We start from the raw sequence: 20,088 nt of genomic DNA on the forward strand, positions 1-20,088 counted from the left end.
GCTTCTGGTAAGTAATGAAACTCATGTGCCCTTACTTCCTCATGAGCACTCTTCTCAGCTCTGTCCATGGATCTTTTAGATCCTTCAGACCCCACCATGAAGTGCATCCTTTCCTCCCAGTCACAGAAGTAGTTAGGGCAGAGCCTGGTGTCTGCTCCAGAGCCCAGGCCCTTGGCCAAGACCCAGTGCTGCCTGGACAAGTACGTGTCTTCTAATTTGAAATTAAAACTCTGTGTTTGCAAACAGAGAAACTGACAAATGAGTGGGAAAAATTATTCATCACTTCAGACCATCAAGCTGGCTCTACAAAAGAGCAATTGGTGCACGATTAAGGAGCAATTGGTTTTACCAGTCCTTGCGTAACTCTGTGGGGTATTTCCTCATAGAACTTCTGCATGGGTTAACTTAATCCAGGCTTCAAGAGTCAGAAAAGAGAGTTTTGAATGGGAGCAGAAATCGAAACCTTGTGTTCGGCCAGCAGACACGCCTTTTCTGCCTGTTTTCGAGCATCGTGGCTCCTTAAAGCTATAGGAGGTGGCTCTTGTCTTTAGAAGCACACTGGTATGGCCATAAACAGTATCCTCACCTGTAACCCGGCAATGCAGGGACCACCACTTCCTCTTTCGCTGTAAGAATAAACTCTTCTGAAATTTTGACTGCTAGGAACATCAGAGAAGACTTTAGGGAAAACCACATATATTTTTTAAATGTACGTGTAATTCTTTAATGTAGCTTTTGTTTAAAGACTCAGTGAAGTCATGCTTTTTCTCATTCTTTTGAGAACTCACCTGAAGTTTTAGTTATATGGCTAGGTTGGGGATTTTAGTACAGATGAGAGCTGTACTAATGGCACATTTTTCCCAGTGCAGTGACTACTGTCATAATTTTTTGACAGTTAACTAATGTCTAAACTGCTTCAATTATCTTGTTTTCCATAGTGAGACATTTAATTAAAACAGAGTACAGATTGTGAAAAGGTTATTTATGAAAATGCATTTTAAATGTGAATTGAAAAGCCTAGGGACACCTTTTTATTTTAGATAAAAAGATGAAAGTTCTATAATTTTTTATATCCATTTTACCAGAAGCAAGAATAAGGCCAGCATGCAGTTTACTTGACGTGTCTATCAGGAGCGTCACAAATTCACCTTTTTCCTAAATTGCTTGAAAGGTTGACCTACTTCAGAAACGTAAACCTTTAGGAAATAATTTCAGATTTTAAATTTATAAATATGGAAGGGTTTTTTCCTCCTTACATTAAACAAAACAACCCAAAAAATGCTTTATTTAGGGACTAGAGGACTCTGAAATGACAGTGTCACTAAGGCATGGAAGGCAAAATTTGCCTCCGTAATTGGGCTTGCCCATCCAGTTAGCTGAGTGATGGTGGTTGTATTTGAGCTAATGTGACATGTGTCATATCCCTCAGGCGAATTAGGGCTGAGGCAGGGAGGGGAATCTGAGAATCGCCAGGTAGTCCTCTGTTACAGTGGAGTTCCTACAAGAACCTGCCATCTTAGTCTTATCGTTCTCCCCAGCAGTTAACAGCAGCCATAGCACTCGCTCCTTGCCCTCCAGTAGATCAGGGTCTAGGAAGGAACACAGTTAGCACCCTCCCTTTGAATCTCCCGCAATGCCGTCTATCTCAGGGGTCATTCTCTATTATTTGGATCCGTGTGTGTGCATCCTATTTAGGGTAATTAGAGCGGTGTGATCACTCCTTTTGTCTTACTGTTTCCCGTCACATTCTAAGTTATTGAGGACAGGGCCATGCCCTTTTTCCACAGGGCCCAGCATATAGTAAGTAATTGATGTTCGATTTCCTGATACGGAAACAAAGCACAGTTACTATTCAGGATAAGAACACCTGTAATTGACTTATGAATATGATACTTAGGAAGGACCAAAGAGGGAAGATTAACTGCTTGATGGAGTGTGGAAGGACTTTCTAGAGGAGTCAGTGTTTGAACCAAGCAGGAACGGACACTAGTACCACTCAGGAGGGAAGGGCTGAGGGCTTTCTGTGAAGACGCAGCACGGCCTCCAGAGGCCTGGACACTTGGGGGGCGTTGCTGTGTGCAGGAACAGCTGGAAGAGAAGCATAGGATTGATGAGGTTTATTAGCATCTTTATACTTTTATTGTTATTCCATTCAGTCTCTTTACAGGTAGAATAGTGTGAGGTACATAACAGAACGTGGAATCTTGGAAGATACTTCAGGATTAAAGCAGTTTAAAATAAAGCCACATTGTCGTGTTGGGCAATGCGAGTGGAAGACCAGCTGGCCATCCAGACGTGTCCTCATAGTGTGGCGTTATCCTGGGAAGTTCATTCTGGTGCAGAGTCTGACTTTCAGTTTTAATGAACAGGCAGTGTATCACAGTGGTTAAAAGCAAGGTTGGGAGCCAAACTGACTAGGTTCAAATCCTTGCTGTGCCTTTAATTGCTGTGTGTCCCAGTTCCTAATCTGCAAATGGAAATATTAGTGCTTATCTCATGGGGTCGCTATGAAGGTTAGATAAATTAATGTATGATAAGTACTTAAAATATTGCCTGGCACGTAAAAAGTGGTGTGTAAGTGTTTTTATTGTTGGGTCAGAAATCTAATTCTTCTGTTTACCAATGTAGTGCTGTCTTTCAGGGAAGACTCTTGCTAACTGTGTCCCAGACATTAATATATGAAAATCATGATATCCAATAGTATTCACATCCACCAAAATGATTAAAATTAAAAAGATAATTTCAAGTGTTAGCTAGAATGAGGGGCAGCAGGAATTCTCATCTGCTCCTGTGGGAATGTAAGTTGGTGCAACTACTTGAAAAAAGTTTGGCACCACCTGTTAAAGCCGAACACGTGCATCCCCGCCATCCAGCACTTCTGCTGCCAGGAACTACTCAGTAGAGATGCACGCGTAGGTGCACCAAAGACTGGTGTAAGAGCGTGCAGGCAAAACCAGGAAGAAGCCAAGTCTATGTCAACACTAGAGTGGATGAGCAAGTTGTAGTGTAATCTTATGGACCAATTTCTTCAAGCTGCGAAAAGGAACCAACTGTTGCCACATCCAACAACATGGACGAATCTCACACATACAGTGCTGAGGGAAGGAACCTGCCACAAAGTGGTCGCTACTCTGATTCTATTTCTGTAAAGCTTAAAGCCAAGTAACCCTCATGAGTGGTGTTGAAAGTCAGGGTAGTAGTTACTGTTGCGGGGAGGCAGTAACTGAGGATGGGCACAAAGGGAGCTTCTGGGGGCCGGTGGATCTTCCGTTTCTTAATCTGGGTGCTGGTCACATAGTTGTGCTTACTTGGTGAAAACTCACTAAGCTGTGAACTTAGGATTTGTACCTTTTTATCACTAATTTTATGCTTGATTAAAAAGTTTAAAAATATGATCATTTTGTGTATTAAGAACGTTGTACTAGACAGACCAGATACTCTCGTTTATAACAGAGCCGAACATCTTCCTTCAAGGAGGTCTGCTATTAGACCAGGTGATAATCTGACAGTTTCTGGGTGAGTCTAAAAGCTGAGCAAGGAGTAATCTTAGTGCTGTTGCTGTGAACTCGGACAGTCTGGTGGCTATACATTTGTTGTAGGAAACCTCTGCAGTGTGAATTAGGTGTGCATTTTGGCGAGCCAGAAGCCCTTTCTCTTTCATGGTGGCACTGGAGATACTACGCACAACTCTTGTGGCCAGTCATCTTTCAGATGGAGGTCATTCTTCTCAAGGAAGGGAACCAGTATAAATCCATTACCGTCATTCATTTGTTCAGAGAGTATTTATTGAATGCAGATTCATGCCAGGCGCTGGGGACACCGTAGTAAACAAGGCAGATGAAGCCCATGGGGCAGCCTTTCCAACTGGGCTTCCTTATCTGACTCGCAGGATGTGGGAGTGGTTGGAGTGATGCTTTCCTTAACCATCCCAAGGACGGTGCAAAGCCACTGCTGTTCTAGCTGCACAGGAGAGAAGTGAGGTCATCTTGCATACAGAGGCTGCCTTAGGCCATCGCGCTTCATTCTCTGGTGGAACCCTGGATGAGAAAGGCTGTGAGGGCTTCTACCAATTCCTGAAAAGTTAGCTGAGAAGCTGAATTGAGCCTTAACAGAAATGCAGAGATTGGGAAGGTTAAAAAAAAAGAAAAGTTGGAGTTTAAGCCCCTCCCTCCAAATTCGGGTCAAGGGAGCTGATAGATCCCAGAGAAGCTGTGCTCCAGAGGAAGGCTTTCTCCTCTTCCAGTCCTTTGTGGAACTAACGTTAAGCCGGAGCTGCTAAGTCTCCTATCCTCCCACCAAAAGCAAATATGCATTCTCTCTGGAGAAATAGAACAGCGTAGGCCTTTAATTATTTCTGTAATTTTTTATCTATAGTTGCAAGTACTCAGTCAAAAGTTTACAAGCGTGCAAGAGGTACCATAATAAAAAACTAAGGAAACAGTAGAAACCAACCCAGTAGATTCAGGTGTCAGACACAAACTTTAAAATAACTATGCTCATTATAATCGAGGAATTAAAAGAAAGATTGATGATTTAAGCAGAGAACTGGAAAATACAGAAAACATAGACATTCTAGAACTGAAAAATATTTAAAAAACTAAATAAATGTTTTAGTAGCACATTAGATGCAGATAAAGGAAGAAATAGTATACTGGAACTGAGATCATTGAAGCAGAAAGTCACATGGGGCCCAGGAGCTTCCAGGGGCTACCTCTCACTTCAGGCCCCAAAGGCCCCAGGTCATCTGGCTGCTGTATTCTCTGCCTGGCTCACTCCCTTTGCCCTCTGCACCTTATGACCTTCCCACTTGCTGTTTATTCTGCCTGAAATACACCCACCTCCCACCAGGAAGACTGCGTAACCAGCCCACTCAAGTCTTTCACATTTGTATGCAAAATCTCTTCTGTAGCCACTCCCTTGGCCACCCCAAGTGCTCAGCCTCGCCCACGCTCTCACTCTGTGACGTGCTGTGTATGTGCTGGTTGTTTTTTTGTGTCTGCCTCCCCACTGGAGTGTGAGCCCCATGAGGACAACAGTGTTTGTTCTGTTTTGTTTGCTCAACACTCTGTCCCCTGTGCTTAGAACAGCACCTGACACATAGAAGGCGTTCAACAACGTCTACCTCCCAGAGAAGATGGGAAAATTGATGTGAAAATCTTTAGCATGGTATAGTACCTAGCGTGGGCTTAGTAAGATTTAGTTATTCCCTTTTTTCCCATGTTTGTGGGATTTCTTTTTTATTTCTGTTTTCTTTAATTTTCCATTTACAGTTTTCCCTTCCCTTGTTTGTCTGATTTCTGGGTTAACTTCTTTGTTATTTCATTTTCCTTTATTGTATTATTTTGAACACCTTGTCAAATCCAAACAAATCTATTTCTTTCTCAGATATGAACTGAGAGAAGAGAAGACATTTACGAATAATTGACATAGAAGTATTTTTAAAAGCTCTGTTCAGATATGGGTAAAATCACAGCTAATCTTGGTCAGCCATTTCTCTATCTAAAAACCACAATGGTTAATACTAGCATTTGCAGAATGGAAATGCAGGCATTGCAGTGTAGACAAAGTTTTAAGAATTTATCACTTTCTACAAAAGAGAAATACCTGGATAGCTCTGATGTTTCTCTGGGCTAATAGCTTGAGAATGTTAAAGGGAATAGATCTTCAGTAAAATGAAACTACCTTTATTGGGCAAGAACTGTGCCAAACAGCTTTCAAATATATTTTTTGGTTAATCCTCCCACAGCCATTGGAAATAGCCAGGACATGGATTATGATTCCCATTCGGCTAATTATAAAGTCAAGCTTCCGTGAGGTTAGGTGATTTCCCCAAAGCCACACAGCTAATAAGAGGCAGACCTGGAATTCGAACACAGTCATCGACTCCGAAGGCTGACATGGAGAAGTTGTGTGGGTCTAGAAGCTGCATACTGTATTCCTCACAGCCATAACATAAACACCTGGGGATGTGATTTGATTGTTGTGTTAGTGATTTTATTTAACTGGTTATGTGAAAGATTCTTATTTAGCATTATTATTAATATTATGACTTGTGTTTAATTATGAAATGACTTGGTTATGTCATATGTTCATGGTCGTTGGTGATACCCAACAAGGATGTTACTACTCAGAGTCCCCCAGCAAAAGTGAACTTCTCAAAAGACTGTTTTTAGCTAATCCGATTTTATAAACTCAAATCAATCATCATAAGACTAGATTTAGCACTGTGTGATATATGAAACTTTTTCCATTTTGAAATGACCAGATAGCACCCTAATTAAAGTGAGGTGTTATATAGCATAATTGTCTCCTTTTAAAAGGACTCAAAACTGAAACATTATTTTTAAAATCACTGTCTTTTATAAACTCTCTGTCTGTTTAAAATTATTTTCCCCACTTTAAATGTTATGCTTGATTTTGGTTGTGACAGAAATAGAATTAAATAGGTCATGCTATGTCTTTTATCCCAGAAAATCTCTTCTTTTCAAAGCAGGATTTCTTTGGTCTGTGGTCAGCTGTCGGTGAAGTTTTATCGGTCTGGAATGGCAGATGAGAATCTCCACCTGTGTTAGAACGTGTCCCCTTACTAGAGGTAGGCCTGGCGTCTGCAAGTGTCCAGGTCACCATCAGTTAAATTCCATTTACACGTTTCCTTATTGAAGATAAAAACTCAGAAGTGGAGCTTGATGAATAAGCAAGTCTCTTTTAATGAAGCTACAATGTATATTCATATACATTTATTTCTTGTCCATGTTTGTTCACTATTTTTAATAATTTTGTTCTGACTTTCAGAAATAGAATACAGAGTTTTAGAGGGATTTTTTGCTGAGAGCAGGGAACATAAGAGAGTGTTTGACAGAAAAGAATTTAGGTGAGGTCTCATTATCAAATTTATAATATTTTAATAAATATTGCATTTACTCCACCATAGCTCCTCGATTTGCATTTAAAGAGGCTATTGCTATATTTCCTGCCACGTGGTCTTTAATTACTTCTTTTCTTGATTTATTCATTCAACAAATGTAACTGCATGCCTCCCAGGTGCCAGACATTGAAAATACAGAGCAAGGCCTGGGCCTTACCCTCACTGACTAGTGGGAGAGAAAGGAGGCAGAGAAATGATTACAGACATGGTGTATATGCAAGTTATCAGTTATTATGGAAGCACAAACAAGGGAGCAATAATTTAGCCTAAGGTCTCCTGATGGAAGACATAAAAGATGATGTCAGAGGGACCAGCTGCGAAGGGCAAGACTACGAGAGGCTTAGGAATTCCTTCCTTCTCTTCCAGGACCTAGGAAAGGGGAATGGAGATTAAGCAGGGAAGCAGCAAGTGCAAATTGGCATTTTAGTAGATAGTTCTGGAGGAAGGTTTAGATGAGCAAGCACTGGGAAGCCAGGGAGATGAGTTAGAATATTGTACTAATTGAGTGGAGAAGTTGTGAATTCTGACACAGTCACATTGGGAATGTAGAGGACGGCTGGGTATGAGAGAGATTTAGGAGATCAAATTAAAGATTTACTGGCCGGGTGGAATGATAGTGGGGTAGTAAAGCGGGGCACATTGACTCTGCCCAGACAAAAGTGCGTTCAGAGGTTTGTGTAGACTAATGATTCTTGGCATTTCATGAGATGTGTATCTCCAGGAGTGTCTCACTCACAGGTGCAGGGCCCTGTTTTAAAAGTGCAAGGAAAGGAATAGAAGGTCTTTGCAGTGCCTTTTAACAGCTTAAGGGAGCTCTGTTAAACTTCTTCCAGAGGAGATAAAGTAGGTTGCTTAGTAGGGTATATGCGCGGTCTCCTCACTTGGGACCCAGTTGGGTCATCTGAGGAATGGCTCTGGAGACACGTCGGCGAGCTCGGGGCAGGTGAGAGAACTAAGTGGGAGAGGGACGTCCTCTTCCTCCCGGGGCAGGCAATCCAGCCACCTAGTGACCTTTTATGAGTCGTCCTCATGAAGTTCCAGGTGTGGTTAGTCCTCTGTGTGAAAGAGGAGCCAAGACACAATCCGTGTTCATTGCGGTGGGTGAGGCCAAAAGCCAGTCACTTCCACACAGTGAGAGAAGTATGTGCCTCGGGTCCTTTGGGGCATAACACAGGTGTGACACACTCTGGTTTTGTGGGACTGAGAAGATATGACAGAAGAGGAGACTCAGTTGAGTTTTATATTGAAAAAGTCAGTAGGCACAGAAACTTAGAGGGAACAGCACGTGAACTGGACGTAATTACTGCATTTGAAGCACAGGGCACATAGCAAAAATGAGGCTGACGTAGACTGGGGCCATGTCACAAAGGAGTGTTCTCTAGGAGAAAATACGGAAAAGTGAGAAATTATGCAACAATTTCAAGTGTAAAGAAAATCATTGGACATACCTGAGCACTGCTATCCGAGAAGCGGTGAGTCCACATCCCAGGTTCTTGCACACGTTTAAAGAGTGGACTCTAAGCTTCGCTGTGTGACTGAACTAAATCTGGAACATCCTCTTCCATACCACATTTATGATTCTACTCAATTGTGTATTAACTTGTAACAAATACTGTATCGACTGTTCTTTTAAAATTCCCACTCTAGCCTCGGAAAAATTTAAAGAGGAATTTCGTAAAATTAAATTATATAAATAAGAAAAACAAGCGACCAGTAGTTGGGAAGACTGGAGGATAGGAGCATTAGGAAAAAGGAGGCGGCTGCTGCAGCTCCGATGCCCCAGTCCTCAGACCAAAAGCCTCCTGCTCAGCCGCTCTTAGCCAGCTCCACCAGCATCCACCCTTCCTCCTTGTAACCTTTGCTCCAGCCCTTTACTGGCTAACCTACTCTGTTGTTCTCAGCCGTTGCCCTCCTCTCCTACCTTGCAATAAAAGAGCAGATGATCAACCAGAATGCCCTCCACGCCCTCCTAGAGCCACATGCATTTACCTGCGGTCACGCTCAGCTGCTCCGCCTTTTCTCCTGTCCAGACCTTCTTTCTGCTTTCCTATTGTTCAAGCATTGTGCATTGAACAAAGCATACTTGTAACGGGAGGGGGTGCACCCCCATGGCCAAATCCAGCTGTGAAGTCATCAGGAAGGGAACCCCGTGAGAACTGTAAATTGAATCTTTTAAGATCTTCAGTGTACATATGGAAGTCAGTAATTCAATGACCTAAATAATTTGAAAATTCAAGTAAATCACCAGCTTTATAATATCTGACAGAGTAATTGAATAAGGAATGAATGATGTAATTTTATTTAATTAATTAATTAATTAATTTATTTATTTTTGAGGAAGATTAGCCCTGAGGTAACTACTGCCGGTCCTCCTCTTTTTTGCTGAGGAAGGCTGGCCCTGAGCTAACATCCGTGCCCATCTTCCTCCACTTTATATGTGGGATGCCTACCACAGCATGGCGTGCCAAGCGTTGCCATGTCCGCACCCGGGATCCGAACCGGCGAATCCCGGGCCGCCAAGAAGCGGAATGTGCGCACTTAACTGCTGCGCCACTGCGCCGGCCCCTGAATGATGTAATTTTAGGGAAAAATAATATAGTACTTAACAGTTTAGTTATTTAAGAAAGTTCCAATCATTTACGATCTTGATTCTTCAAATCAGCATAGAAATAGAATTCTTCACGTGGCGAACCATGTTCTTTTCAAGCTACTAACAAATTGCTAAAGAAACCATGGGCTCTGCATTTTGCCGAACTCTGCACAGTACGATGATCTGTTTGCAACTCTGGCCGTTTGGAATCTCCTTTGCTGTTCCACGCCCACAAACTGTCGCCCCAGAGAGATTTCTGAAATGTAAAGTGGATCGTTTCGCTCTTTAACTTGATGGTTCCTGATCTGGGTTTCTCAGTTTCACTACTCTCCCCTCTTCCGTTTGCATCCTACTGTGTGCCAACAAGAAGCGGTTTGATTCCCAGAATGAGAGGGTTTTCGTGTCTATACCTCCATTGTTTTGCACTTGCTATTCATTCTGCCTAATTTTTATTGTTAATGGATTTTCCCAACTACTTTTGCTCTTCTCTGCTTTGAAACTAAGTTCTAGCATCAACGCTTCTGAGAAGCTTCCTTCCCTCTCCCTTGCGCAGTCTGGCTGCTCTGTGGCACCTCGATGCACACCTTGGCTGCGTCATTTGACACGTGGCACTGCAGTTCTCTTCAGTTGTTGTGTCTCATCCCTCCCGCTCCACTTCGTGCCAGTGCCCTCCCTAGACCGTGACGCTCCTTTTCCATCTGTGATGTCTAGCAGAGTGCTGGGCACAGGGGAGGGGCTGAGGGAAGGGTTTTTTTCTTTTTTTTTTTTTTTTAATAAGATTACTCCTTTCATTAGGAATACCTGCTTCTTTTATTTACTAATTTGCCAGAATTCTTGGTAATGTCTGCATTACGCTACTTATCTCATTACTAAACTCTTCTCAATTTTTTTTGTTTGTGTCTTGTCTGATGGCTTTCTGCTCCTTGCATTGGTCCTTGGAAGATCATAGCCAAGTTAGCAGTCTGCCTATAGTTACTGTGAGGAACACTATGGCTTGCACATTGTGTTCTAACTGTACTCTTGACTTTTCTTCTTCTTCTGCCCCTATTTACTGAGTATTCATTTTATATTCTATCGTGTGTCCTGAGTACTGGACACATAGCTCTTCAACAAATATTCAGTTCTTGCTTTGTGAAAAAACATTTAAAAAATTAAGGTGAACATGTAAATATTGTATAAGCCTAACTTCCTACAAAGACAGTACCATCACTTTATATTACTATTTGTTTTACAAAATTGAAAGCATTACGATGTCACTTCCTATTTAGATATTTGTGTTTTCCTAAGTCAAATAAATTGAGATGTAAGATTTGATAGATGCTTTTTAAAAGAGAGTAACTAAGGTGATTACTTTAAAACCAGTCATTTGGCTCATACCCTTGCATGTTAATGTTCTTCATTATGGGTCGTATCATGTTAGAAATTCAGGAGGGAGGTCTGCATAGGTAATGCTTCACTGTAATAGTTAATAATACAAGCTCTCTTTTATAAAGGTCTTAATGCATGTCTGGCTGGAATATATACCTATGTGTGTATATATGATTTCTCATCCCTTCAAGATACAAGGATTCCCATTTTACAAGTAAAAAAAACAGACTCTGATAAGTGAATTAGCCTGCCTAAAATCATTGATAGTAAATTGGAGAAGCTCATCTAACTCCAGATCCTTTCCACATTCTCTACTTCAGGAGGTCTGGTGGTAATCATTACATTGATTGGCATTGGTAATACCAATGTTCCAAGATACTTCGATGTTATTTCCAGCCTCATTTAAATATTAAGTAAATACCAGTAAATCTGAAGTCACTATGTAATTGACTAAGCTCAGAAACTTAGAAATCAGTTTTGGGGTAGGATTCACACTTTCATGCATGCAGATGTCTTTGAGTGACATATCTGATTTGACTTATTCTATATTCCATCATTTCTCCGGACCTTTTTGAATTCCACAATACTTTGAAAATAACCATAGTGTGCTTGTTATCACATTTGCAGAATGGCCTCAATTTGAAGTCTGTCCCCAGTAGAACTAGAGGATGTCTTTTGCTCTTTTTGGGTTTTCTTTTTATTGTTGAGTTATAAGAGTTCTTTGTGTATTCTGAACATTAGACCATTGTCAGATATATGAGTTAGAAATACTTCCATCCTGTGGATTGTATTTTCACTTTCTTGCTAGTGTCTTTTGAAGCGTAAGTTTTTAATATTGATGAAGCTCATTTTATCTATATTTTCGTTCGTTGTTTGTGCTTTTGCTGGCATATCTAAGAAACTAATGACTAAGATTACAAGATTTACACCTATGTTTTCTTCTAAAAGTTCTATAATTTTAGCTTGTAGATTTAGATGTATGACGCATTTTGCATTAATTTGTGCCTGTGATGTGAAGTGACAGTCCAACTTCATTCCTTGCCTGTGGATATCCAGCTGTTCCCACACAATATGCTGAAAAGACTATTCCAACTGTTGAATTGTCTTGATATCCTTGTTGAGAATGAATTGACCATAAACGTAAGGGTTTATTTCTATACTCTCAATTCTGTTTCATTAACCTGTATGTCTCTGCCAGTACCTCACTGTTTTGATTACTTAGCTTTGTAGTAAATTTTGAATTGGGAAAATGTATGGTCTGTCCTGGAGAATGCTCCATGTGTAATTGAGAAGAATGTGTATTCCACTCTTATTGGATAGAGCATTCTGTAGATATCTGTCTGGTAATTAGTTCGTATTATTGCTCAAATCTTCTATTTCCTTTTGGATCTTTTTTTAGATGTTCTCTTTATTATTGAAAGTGTGATATTGAAGTCCCTAACTATTTTTGTTGAATTGTCTAATTTCTCCCTTTAATTCTGTCAGTTTTAGCTTCATGTATTTTGAGGTCTGTTGTTATAAATGTTTATATATATGCATACATTTTTATAATAATTTTATTCTCTTGATACATTGACCCTTTTATCAATATAAATAAATGCCCTTCCTTTTCTCTAGTAGCATATTTTGTCCTAAAGTCTATTTTGTCTGATATTAGTACTTTCATGAGCTGCATAACAACATTTTAGTCATGACAGACCACAAGTACGATCATGGTCCCATAATATTAGTACCATATAGCCTAGGAGTGAGGAGGCTATTCCTTCCAGGTTTGTGTAAGTGCACGCCATGATGTTCACACAATGATGGAATCACCTAACAACGTATTTCTTAGAATATATCCCTGTTGTTAAAAAACACGTGACTGTACAGCTATGGTAATTCTCTTTTGCTTAGTATTTCCATGGTATACTCTCTTCCGTCCTTTTTCTGTCAGTGTACTTTTATCTTTGAATCTAAAGTGTGTCTCTCACAGACAGCAAGTGAGTGTATCATATTTTTTAACTTGATGCCCTTTTCTGCCTTTTAATTTGTGCATTTAATCCGTTTACATTTAGTGTAATTACTATTAAGGTAGGATTTACAACTGCCAGTTTCCTTTTATTTTCTATATGTCTTATGTCTTTTTTGCACTTTACTACCTCCTTTTATGTGAAATAGATTATCTTTTACTACCCCACTTTAATTCCATTGTCGTTTCTTTTCCTACTGTTTTAATTTTTTAAAATATTTTCTTTGCCTCCTCTGGAGATTGCAATTTACATCTTATATCAGTCTTTTGTAGATTTATATCAACTTAATTTTAACAGTACACCAAAAAATCTGCTCCTCTGTAGCTCCATTCTCACTCTCCCACCTTTGTGTTGTTATTGTCATACAAATTACAGCTTTATACATTGTGTGCCTAACAACACAGATTTGTGGTATTTCTTCATGCAGTTATCTTTTAAGTCAAATAGGAGAAAGAAGAGTTACAACAAAAAATACATTTACGTACTGTCTTTTATCTTTCTCTAAGTAGTTACCTGTACTAATGTTCTTTACTTGTTCATGTGAATTCAGATTACTGTCTAATGACCTTTACTTTACCTGTAGGACTTCTTTTAGTATTTCCTGTAGAGCATAGCTGCTAGTGATGAATTCTCTCAGTTTTTGTTTACCTGGGAATATCTTAATTTTTCCTTTTTTTTTTTTTTTTTTTTTTTTTGGTGAGAAAAATTGACCCTGAGCTAACTTTCATTGGCAATCTTCCAGTTTTTTTGCTTGAGGGATTTCAGCCCTCGGCTAACATCTGTGCCAGTCTTCCTCTATTTTGTGTGTGGGATGTCTCCACAGCATAACTAATGAGTGGAGTAGGTCTGTGCCTGGGATCTGAACCCGTGAACCTGGGCTGCTGAAGCAGAGTTCGTGGAACTTTAACCACATGGCCACAGGGCCAGCCCCTTAATTTTTCCGTCTTTGAAGGACTGTTTTGCTGGATGTAGAATTCTTAGTTAACACTCTTTTTGTTTTAGTACATGGAATGTGGAATCCCATTGTCTTCTGGCCTCCACAATTTCTCTTAAGAGATCAATGTGTGATCTTATTGATGATCTCCTGCACTTGATGAGCACTTCTCTCTTGTTGCTTTAAGATTCTCTCTTTGCCTTTGTCTTTAACATTTTGACTGTGATGTATCTAGATGTGGGTCTCTTTGAATTTATCCTACTTGGAATTTGTTGACCTTCTTGGATTTGTAAAGTTTTTCATCAAATTTGGGAAGTTTTTAACCATTATTTCTCCAAATAATCTTTCTGGTCCTTTCTCTTTTCTTCCTGAGCATCTCATTATGCATATGTTCAGGTTTGTTGGTGTCCCACAGGTCTCTCAGACCCTGTTCATTTTGCTTCATTCTTTTTTTTTTTTTCCTTCCTTAGACTGGATAATCTCAATTGATCTGTCTTCAAGTTCACTGATTGTTTCTTCTGCCTAGTCATATCTGATGTTGAACCTCTAGTGAATTTTTCATTTCATTTGTTATACTTTGTAACTCAAGAACTTCTTTGGATTCTTTTTTATTGTGTTCTGTATCTATATTCTCTATTTGGTGAGGCATTGTTCTTAAACTTTTCTTTAGTTCTTTAGATGCAGAGTACTCTTCCATTCCTTGAATATATTTCAAATAACTGATTTAAAATCTTTATCTGTTAAGTCCAATGTCTCAGCTTCCTGAGGGACAGTTTCTATTACTTTTTTCTTGTATATGGACCATACTTTCATGTTTATTTGCATGTTGCCTAATTTTTTGTTTAAAACTGGATGTTTAGTATAATGTGTCAACTGTGGAAATCAAATTCTCCTCCCTCCCCAGGGAGGATTTGGTTTTCCTGTGCTGAACTTCAAGGTCAGCAGAAGGAGAGAGCTTAGGGCCTTGTCAGGTCTTTCCTGGGCGTGTATGTGGCACTGTGCATGCACGTAGCCTTCGAGATCCCAGGAATATGTCAGAGCTTTCCAAAGCCCACATGGACATCTCGTTCCCCTACTTCTCCTTGGAAGCTTATTGAATGCCCCATTGTTTGTTCCAGTTTTTCTCTTCCACCTCAGACAGCTGAAATCTTAAACAATTCCCTCTAATTACGTTCTTCAAATACCCCCAGGGAAAAGGCTCTTTGTACTGGATGAGCTCCAAGTCAGGTATAAATAAATACAATCAAATAATAAATAATTACTATTTATTAGTAAATACAAATAAAATTTATTATTACAAATAAATAGAATAAGTGAATACAAATGAGACAGTCCTCTGCAGTGGGGTTTTGAAAGCTCTCCACCTGCTCTGCTCCCCTCATTCAGCTGCTGCTTCCCCCATTATTGCAGCCCCTGGTTGTCAGGAGCCCTGCAGAGCTGGGGTGGCAGGTGGGAACAGGACAAATTAAAGCAGCACAAACTCATTGTTCATACCAAGATTCACCCAATTTTTTAAAAAAAGCAAGTGCTCCCTAGATTTCTGCAATCCTTTGGTTAATTTCCAGAGTTGTGAAAATGTTGATTCTGACCATTTTTGCCAGTTTCTCTTTGCTTTTTTAGAGACAATTTTTGAAGGTTCTTACTTCATCGTTTTCACTTACGTCACTCATATTTTTCTTTACACTATGATTAGATATACAGTTAAATGCTAGCTGAATTAATAATGATTCACTAAAAGCAGAATGCTTCTTTCTTTCCAGAAACTTCTCTGAACTTTTTTGTACTTCTCCTGTTGTATTTTAGGACTATGATGATGGATATGGCACTGCTTATGATGAACAGAGTTATGATTCCTATGATAACAGCTATAGCACCCCAGTCCAAAGGTAAGAGTCAATCTTCATAAGCAGACCGCATAACAGACACTTGTGCCTTCCACGTTTATAGACTGAGAAAGGTTGCTGATCGGCCTGTGAGGGTAATTTGACTTGGTCTGCTTTGTCTTTTGTTTGTTTTCATTGGAGAAGCACTATCTGTCTTACCAACTAGTGTGTATTACTCCTCCCAAATTTACTTTAGTGTTAAAGCAATGAAACTTGGGAAATAAGAATTGAAATTTTATTTCCTCTAAAAATTTGACTTAAGTGTTCAATATGTTCTGAGGAGGAACAGTGTCTACAAAGTCTCTGGCTATTCAAGTCCTGAGGCTGCAAATCGCATCAGAAATACGTAAATATCCCACGTTGTCAAGTGCCTGGGGAAGAAAGTGCCACAAGTTTTGTTTCATAGTCATAGAACATTTCCATTTTCTTAGCAGCAGAGTTCCTGTTTTCTACAACTTCAAATTTCTATTTGTGGATATGTTAGTTCCAATTCATTTCCTAAAGAAGTATTTACCGAGAAGTAAGTGTTGCGAGAGGCAAAACAGCTTCACTGTCACCTCTTCTAATAATGCACCTTGATGTTCACCGATATCTGAAATCAGTGTTTATTCTATTCAGAGTGTTTTCCTAAATGCCTGGAAACCTCTCGCTTGATGTTTAAAATTCTAAGTGGAGCACAAAGATAGATTTACACAAAACATATTGGCTTTAAGAAGCATAAAAACATGTGGATGTGGTTATTTTGATAAAACGTACATTAATTTTTGAACTCACCCGGTGCCGGGCAGGCTTTGAACAGATGGGTCCTCTTATTTGTTAACTCTGCTAGTGGGGTTGACAGGGATATACAATGGTTTTTTCTTTTTGTTCATGCCGAATTTTTTTTGTTATATAGCTTGTAACAATTAAGTGACCTTCCAACTTTGACCCTCAAGTGGTCTTTTTCAGTGGAAGCCTGTGGGTCGTTTGGATCCTTGAGGGTGTTAGACGCCCCCAGGGTGACGGGCATTAGCGGATTCTAGACAAGAGTTTACATACAGTATCTCATTGAAGTGTTCCAGCGACTTTATGAAGTTTGTGATGCTGTTCCCGTCATATAGATGAAGAAAAGGATCACAGAGCATAACGTTAACTAATTCGCCAAAAATCTCACATGGAGCGTAATCCTTAACTCACATGCTTCCTTTCATATGAACGGCAGCTGCAAGAGTGAATGTACCTCTATTTTATAGGTGATGGAACTGAGACTCAGAAGTAAAAGACTAATCCAGGATGTGAACCTGGACCCAGAACACTAAAGTCCCTGCACTTTAAGCTGTGATAACATGTCAATGTGCTGGATCACAAGCATTCATTCCTTTGGTCACTTATTCAGCTGACATTTATTGAATGTCCACTATATTAGGCACTGCTCTTGATGCTTGGGATACAAAGATTATTGAGGCAGATACCCTCTCCTTGAAAAGCTCACAGGCTAGCAGGAAGCAAATATAAATATGTAAAAGCAATATAATATGGTGATCACTATGAGAGGTCTGAGGAAACACTCCGTATTTCCATAAGAAGACAGTGCTGAGTCTGGTCGGGAATACGGGGACATTTCACTGAGAAAGGGAAGGGTAAGTAGGAGTCACCCAGGTGCAAACAGGGAGGGGCATTTCACAAAGCAGGGACAGCAACGCACAGAGGCGCCAAATAGCAGGTGTTGTTTGGGAACTCCTCATCATTTTGTAGAACCAGAGGGTGATGCGCAGGAGAGAGAAGAGGCGCGAGGCGGAGTGGCTGCATGGCCCCTGCCCAGGAGCCAGAGCTTGACACTGTAGGCAGCAGTAGGGAGCCATCGAAGAGTTCCATGCAAGGGAACAATGTTGAGGCTTGAGTTCAGAGAAATTAATGAGATGGCCGTGGAGGGGCTGGATTGACAGATGGCGAGCCTGGAGGCTGAGATCCATTAGGAAGCTGGTACATTATAAATTATAAGCCCTGTAAATGTCAGGCAAGACTCACTTTAAGAAACATCTTGCATGACAGCCCATTTACCTTCTTTGAAGTGATCTTTTCAATGCTACAACTCATCTTACCTGAAGGAGTACAGAGAATTGTGCACGTTGGCAAATGCAGAAACCACTGTTTGTTAGGTATTCTGAATATACGTTTAATAAATAAACATTAGTCCTTTTAAAGAGGAAAACTGTGCTTCACAAAAATTAGGTAATTAGCCTAAGATCATGCAACTTCCAAGCGAAGGAGTGGGACTTGGAACCTAGGTCTGTCTGACCGCGTGCACCTTCCTCTGTAGCGCTCAATCCTAACTAAGCAGCCACTCTATTGTACATCGGAAGGAAGCAGCTACATTATGTAGTAAGATGAAGAAATGGTTTTATGCACTGTGTTAGTTTGCTAGAGTTACCGTAACAAACTAGCACAGACGGGGTGGTTTAAGCAACAGAAATTCGTTTTCTCACCCTTCTTAAGGATGGACGGGATCAAGGTGACGGCAGGTTTGGCTTCTTTTGAGGCCTCTCTCCCTGACTTGCAGACAGCTGCCTTCTCCCTGTGTCTTCATATGGCCTTTGCTCTGTGCACGTGCATCCCTGCTCTCTCTCTGTGTATCCAAATTTCTTCTCTTATGATGACACCAGTGAGAGTGGATTAAGACTCACACAAGGCCTCCTTTTAACTTAATCACCTCTGTAAAGGCCCTGAAATACGATCACATTCTGAGGTCCTGGAAGTTAGGGCTTCCTGTGACTTTGCAGGGGACACAATTCAGCCCATAAGGTGCACATATTATAACACTGGTTTAAGGACAAGACCGTATGGCTCAGAATTAGAAATTTAGTATAAACCAGTTAGTGTAGCAAAGTTTCAAATCGTCCCCAGGATCAGATAGTGGGTATTATCAAGGAAATCACCGTTACCCTCATCTTCAGTTACGGAGTGTGTTTACTGTATGCTTGTTGCTATTCCAGACTCTTCACCTAAATTCTCTCTCCTCTCTCAGCATGCCCTGAAATACTACAAAAGTCAAGTCTGAACATGTCATCCTCTTGCCAACAGGTTCAGAAAGGTGAAATCACTTCCCCAGACTCGCAAGGCTGAGCACTGGTTCAAACCCACGCTGGCCCCAAGCATCCTCTTGGTACTCTGCTCCGTCGCCATTTCACTCTCCTTTTGTCATGGTTTTGATTTTGATTGCTGAAACTGATTCCTATTGGTATTCCCCACATACAGTATTCAAAAATGTAATACTTTGTGATGCTTTTGAATCCCTTAGGAATTATGCTTCATCCGAACTGGAAGTGTTGCCTTATCAGGCTTGGACTACCTTAATCCAACCTAAGAATTTCATTTAGCTGGCATATTAATGTTGTAGGCTAAGACTAATGAAATTAAGAACTTTGTTTTTCCAGTTTTACATTAGATCTTTTCAGCAAATAACATTCACTGCCACTGCTCTCAAGGAGCACACAGCCTTATTTTCGCTAATAGATATTACCTTGTAACACTTGATATTCTGTCGTCTAAAATTCCTTGATTTTGACACTGCAGGTTCTATGAAATGAATTTCTTACTTCAATAATTCTCTCAATTCAAAATTTGACAGAACATTCTATGTTAGAGTTATGTAATCCAGTATTACTGCAGAATTCTTTACTTAGGGTCCTTTTAGATTACAAAGCTCTTCTGAAAGTGTTCTCTGACATGTCATGATGTAGTCGAAAGAGCGCTGAGCAGAAGTGAAACTGCACGGTCAGCTGTGGTAGCCATGAGCGCGGATGGCTGTTGAACGCTTGAAACGTGACTGGTCCAGACCAAGATGTGTTAGAAGTGTGAAACACACACCAGATTCCAAAGACTTAGTGTGAAGTAAAGAAGGTGAAATATATTTAATTTTGCCTGTTTGTTTTTACTTTTATTTTTAATGTGGCTGCTACGAAACTTTAAATCACAAATTTCTCTTGGACAGCACAGAGTTAAAAGACGCTGGCTATGTCTCTGGCATTCCAGAACAGTGAAGTGTCTCCACGTTAGGGCACACACCCTCGGGCCACACAGGTCCGCTCACGAGATGCAGAAGGAAAATGAGAGAAATCAACTCATATTTGTCCATTTTAAATTACTGTTTTGATGTTTTGTGCTGTGTGTAAGGTATAACTCGTTAATACTATAGCACACACAAGCTCAAAAGTGGTTTACTTTCCAAAAGTGGTTTTAGATCCCAACTTTCACATTTACTGGTTCTGTGACTTTGGGCAAGTTATTTCACGTCTCTAAGCCTCAGTTTGTAAAATGTGTAACTTAGTTTCTTCTTTAGAGGGTGGTCCCGAAGGTTGATGAGATAGGAAAGCCCACAGTTAGCATGAGGTGCGCTG

General features: G+C 40.3%; 1 protein-coding gene across 10 annotated transcripts in view; it reads left to right on the forward strand.

The window, feature by feature from the left end:
- The window catches only part of KHDRBS3 (KH RNA binding domain containing, signal transduction associated 3), a 189,864-nt gene that overhangs the window by 125,618 nt on the left and 44,158 nt on the right, over nucleotides 1-20,088 (forward strand). For all 10 annotated transcript variants that reach the window (XM_014728096.3, XM_070221863.1, XM_001499530.7 and 7 more), the window contains exon 7: nucleotides 15,633-15,715. In XM_014728096.3, coding sequence (XP_014583582.2) covers nucleotides 15,633-15,715 — 83 coding nt within the window. The remainder of the gene's footprint in view (nucleotides 1-15,632; nucleotides 15,716-20,088) is intronic.

The sequence above is a fragment of the Equus caballus genome, chromosome 9 (genome assembly GCF_041296265.1).
Source record: "Equus caballus isolate H_3958 breed thoroughbred chromosome 9, TB-T2T, whole genome shotgun sequence".
NCBI lineage: Eukaryota > Metazoa > Chordata > Mammalia > Perissodactyla > Equidae > Equus > Equus caballus.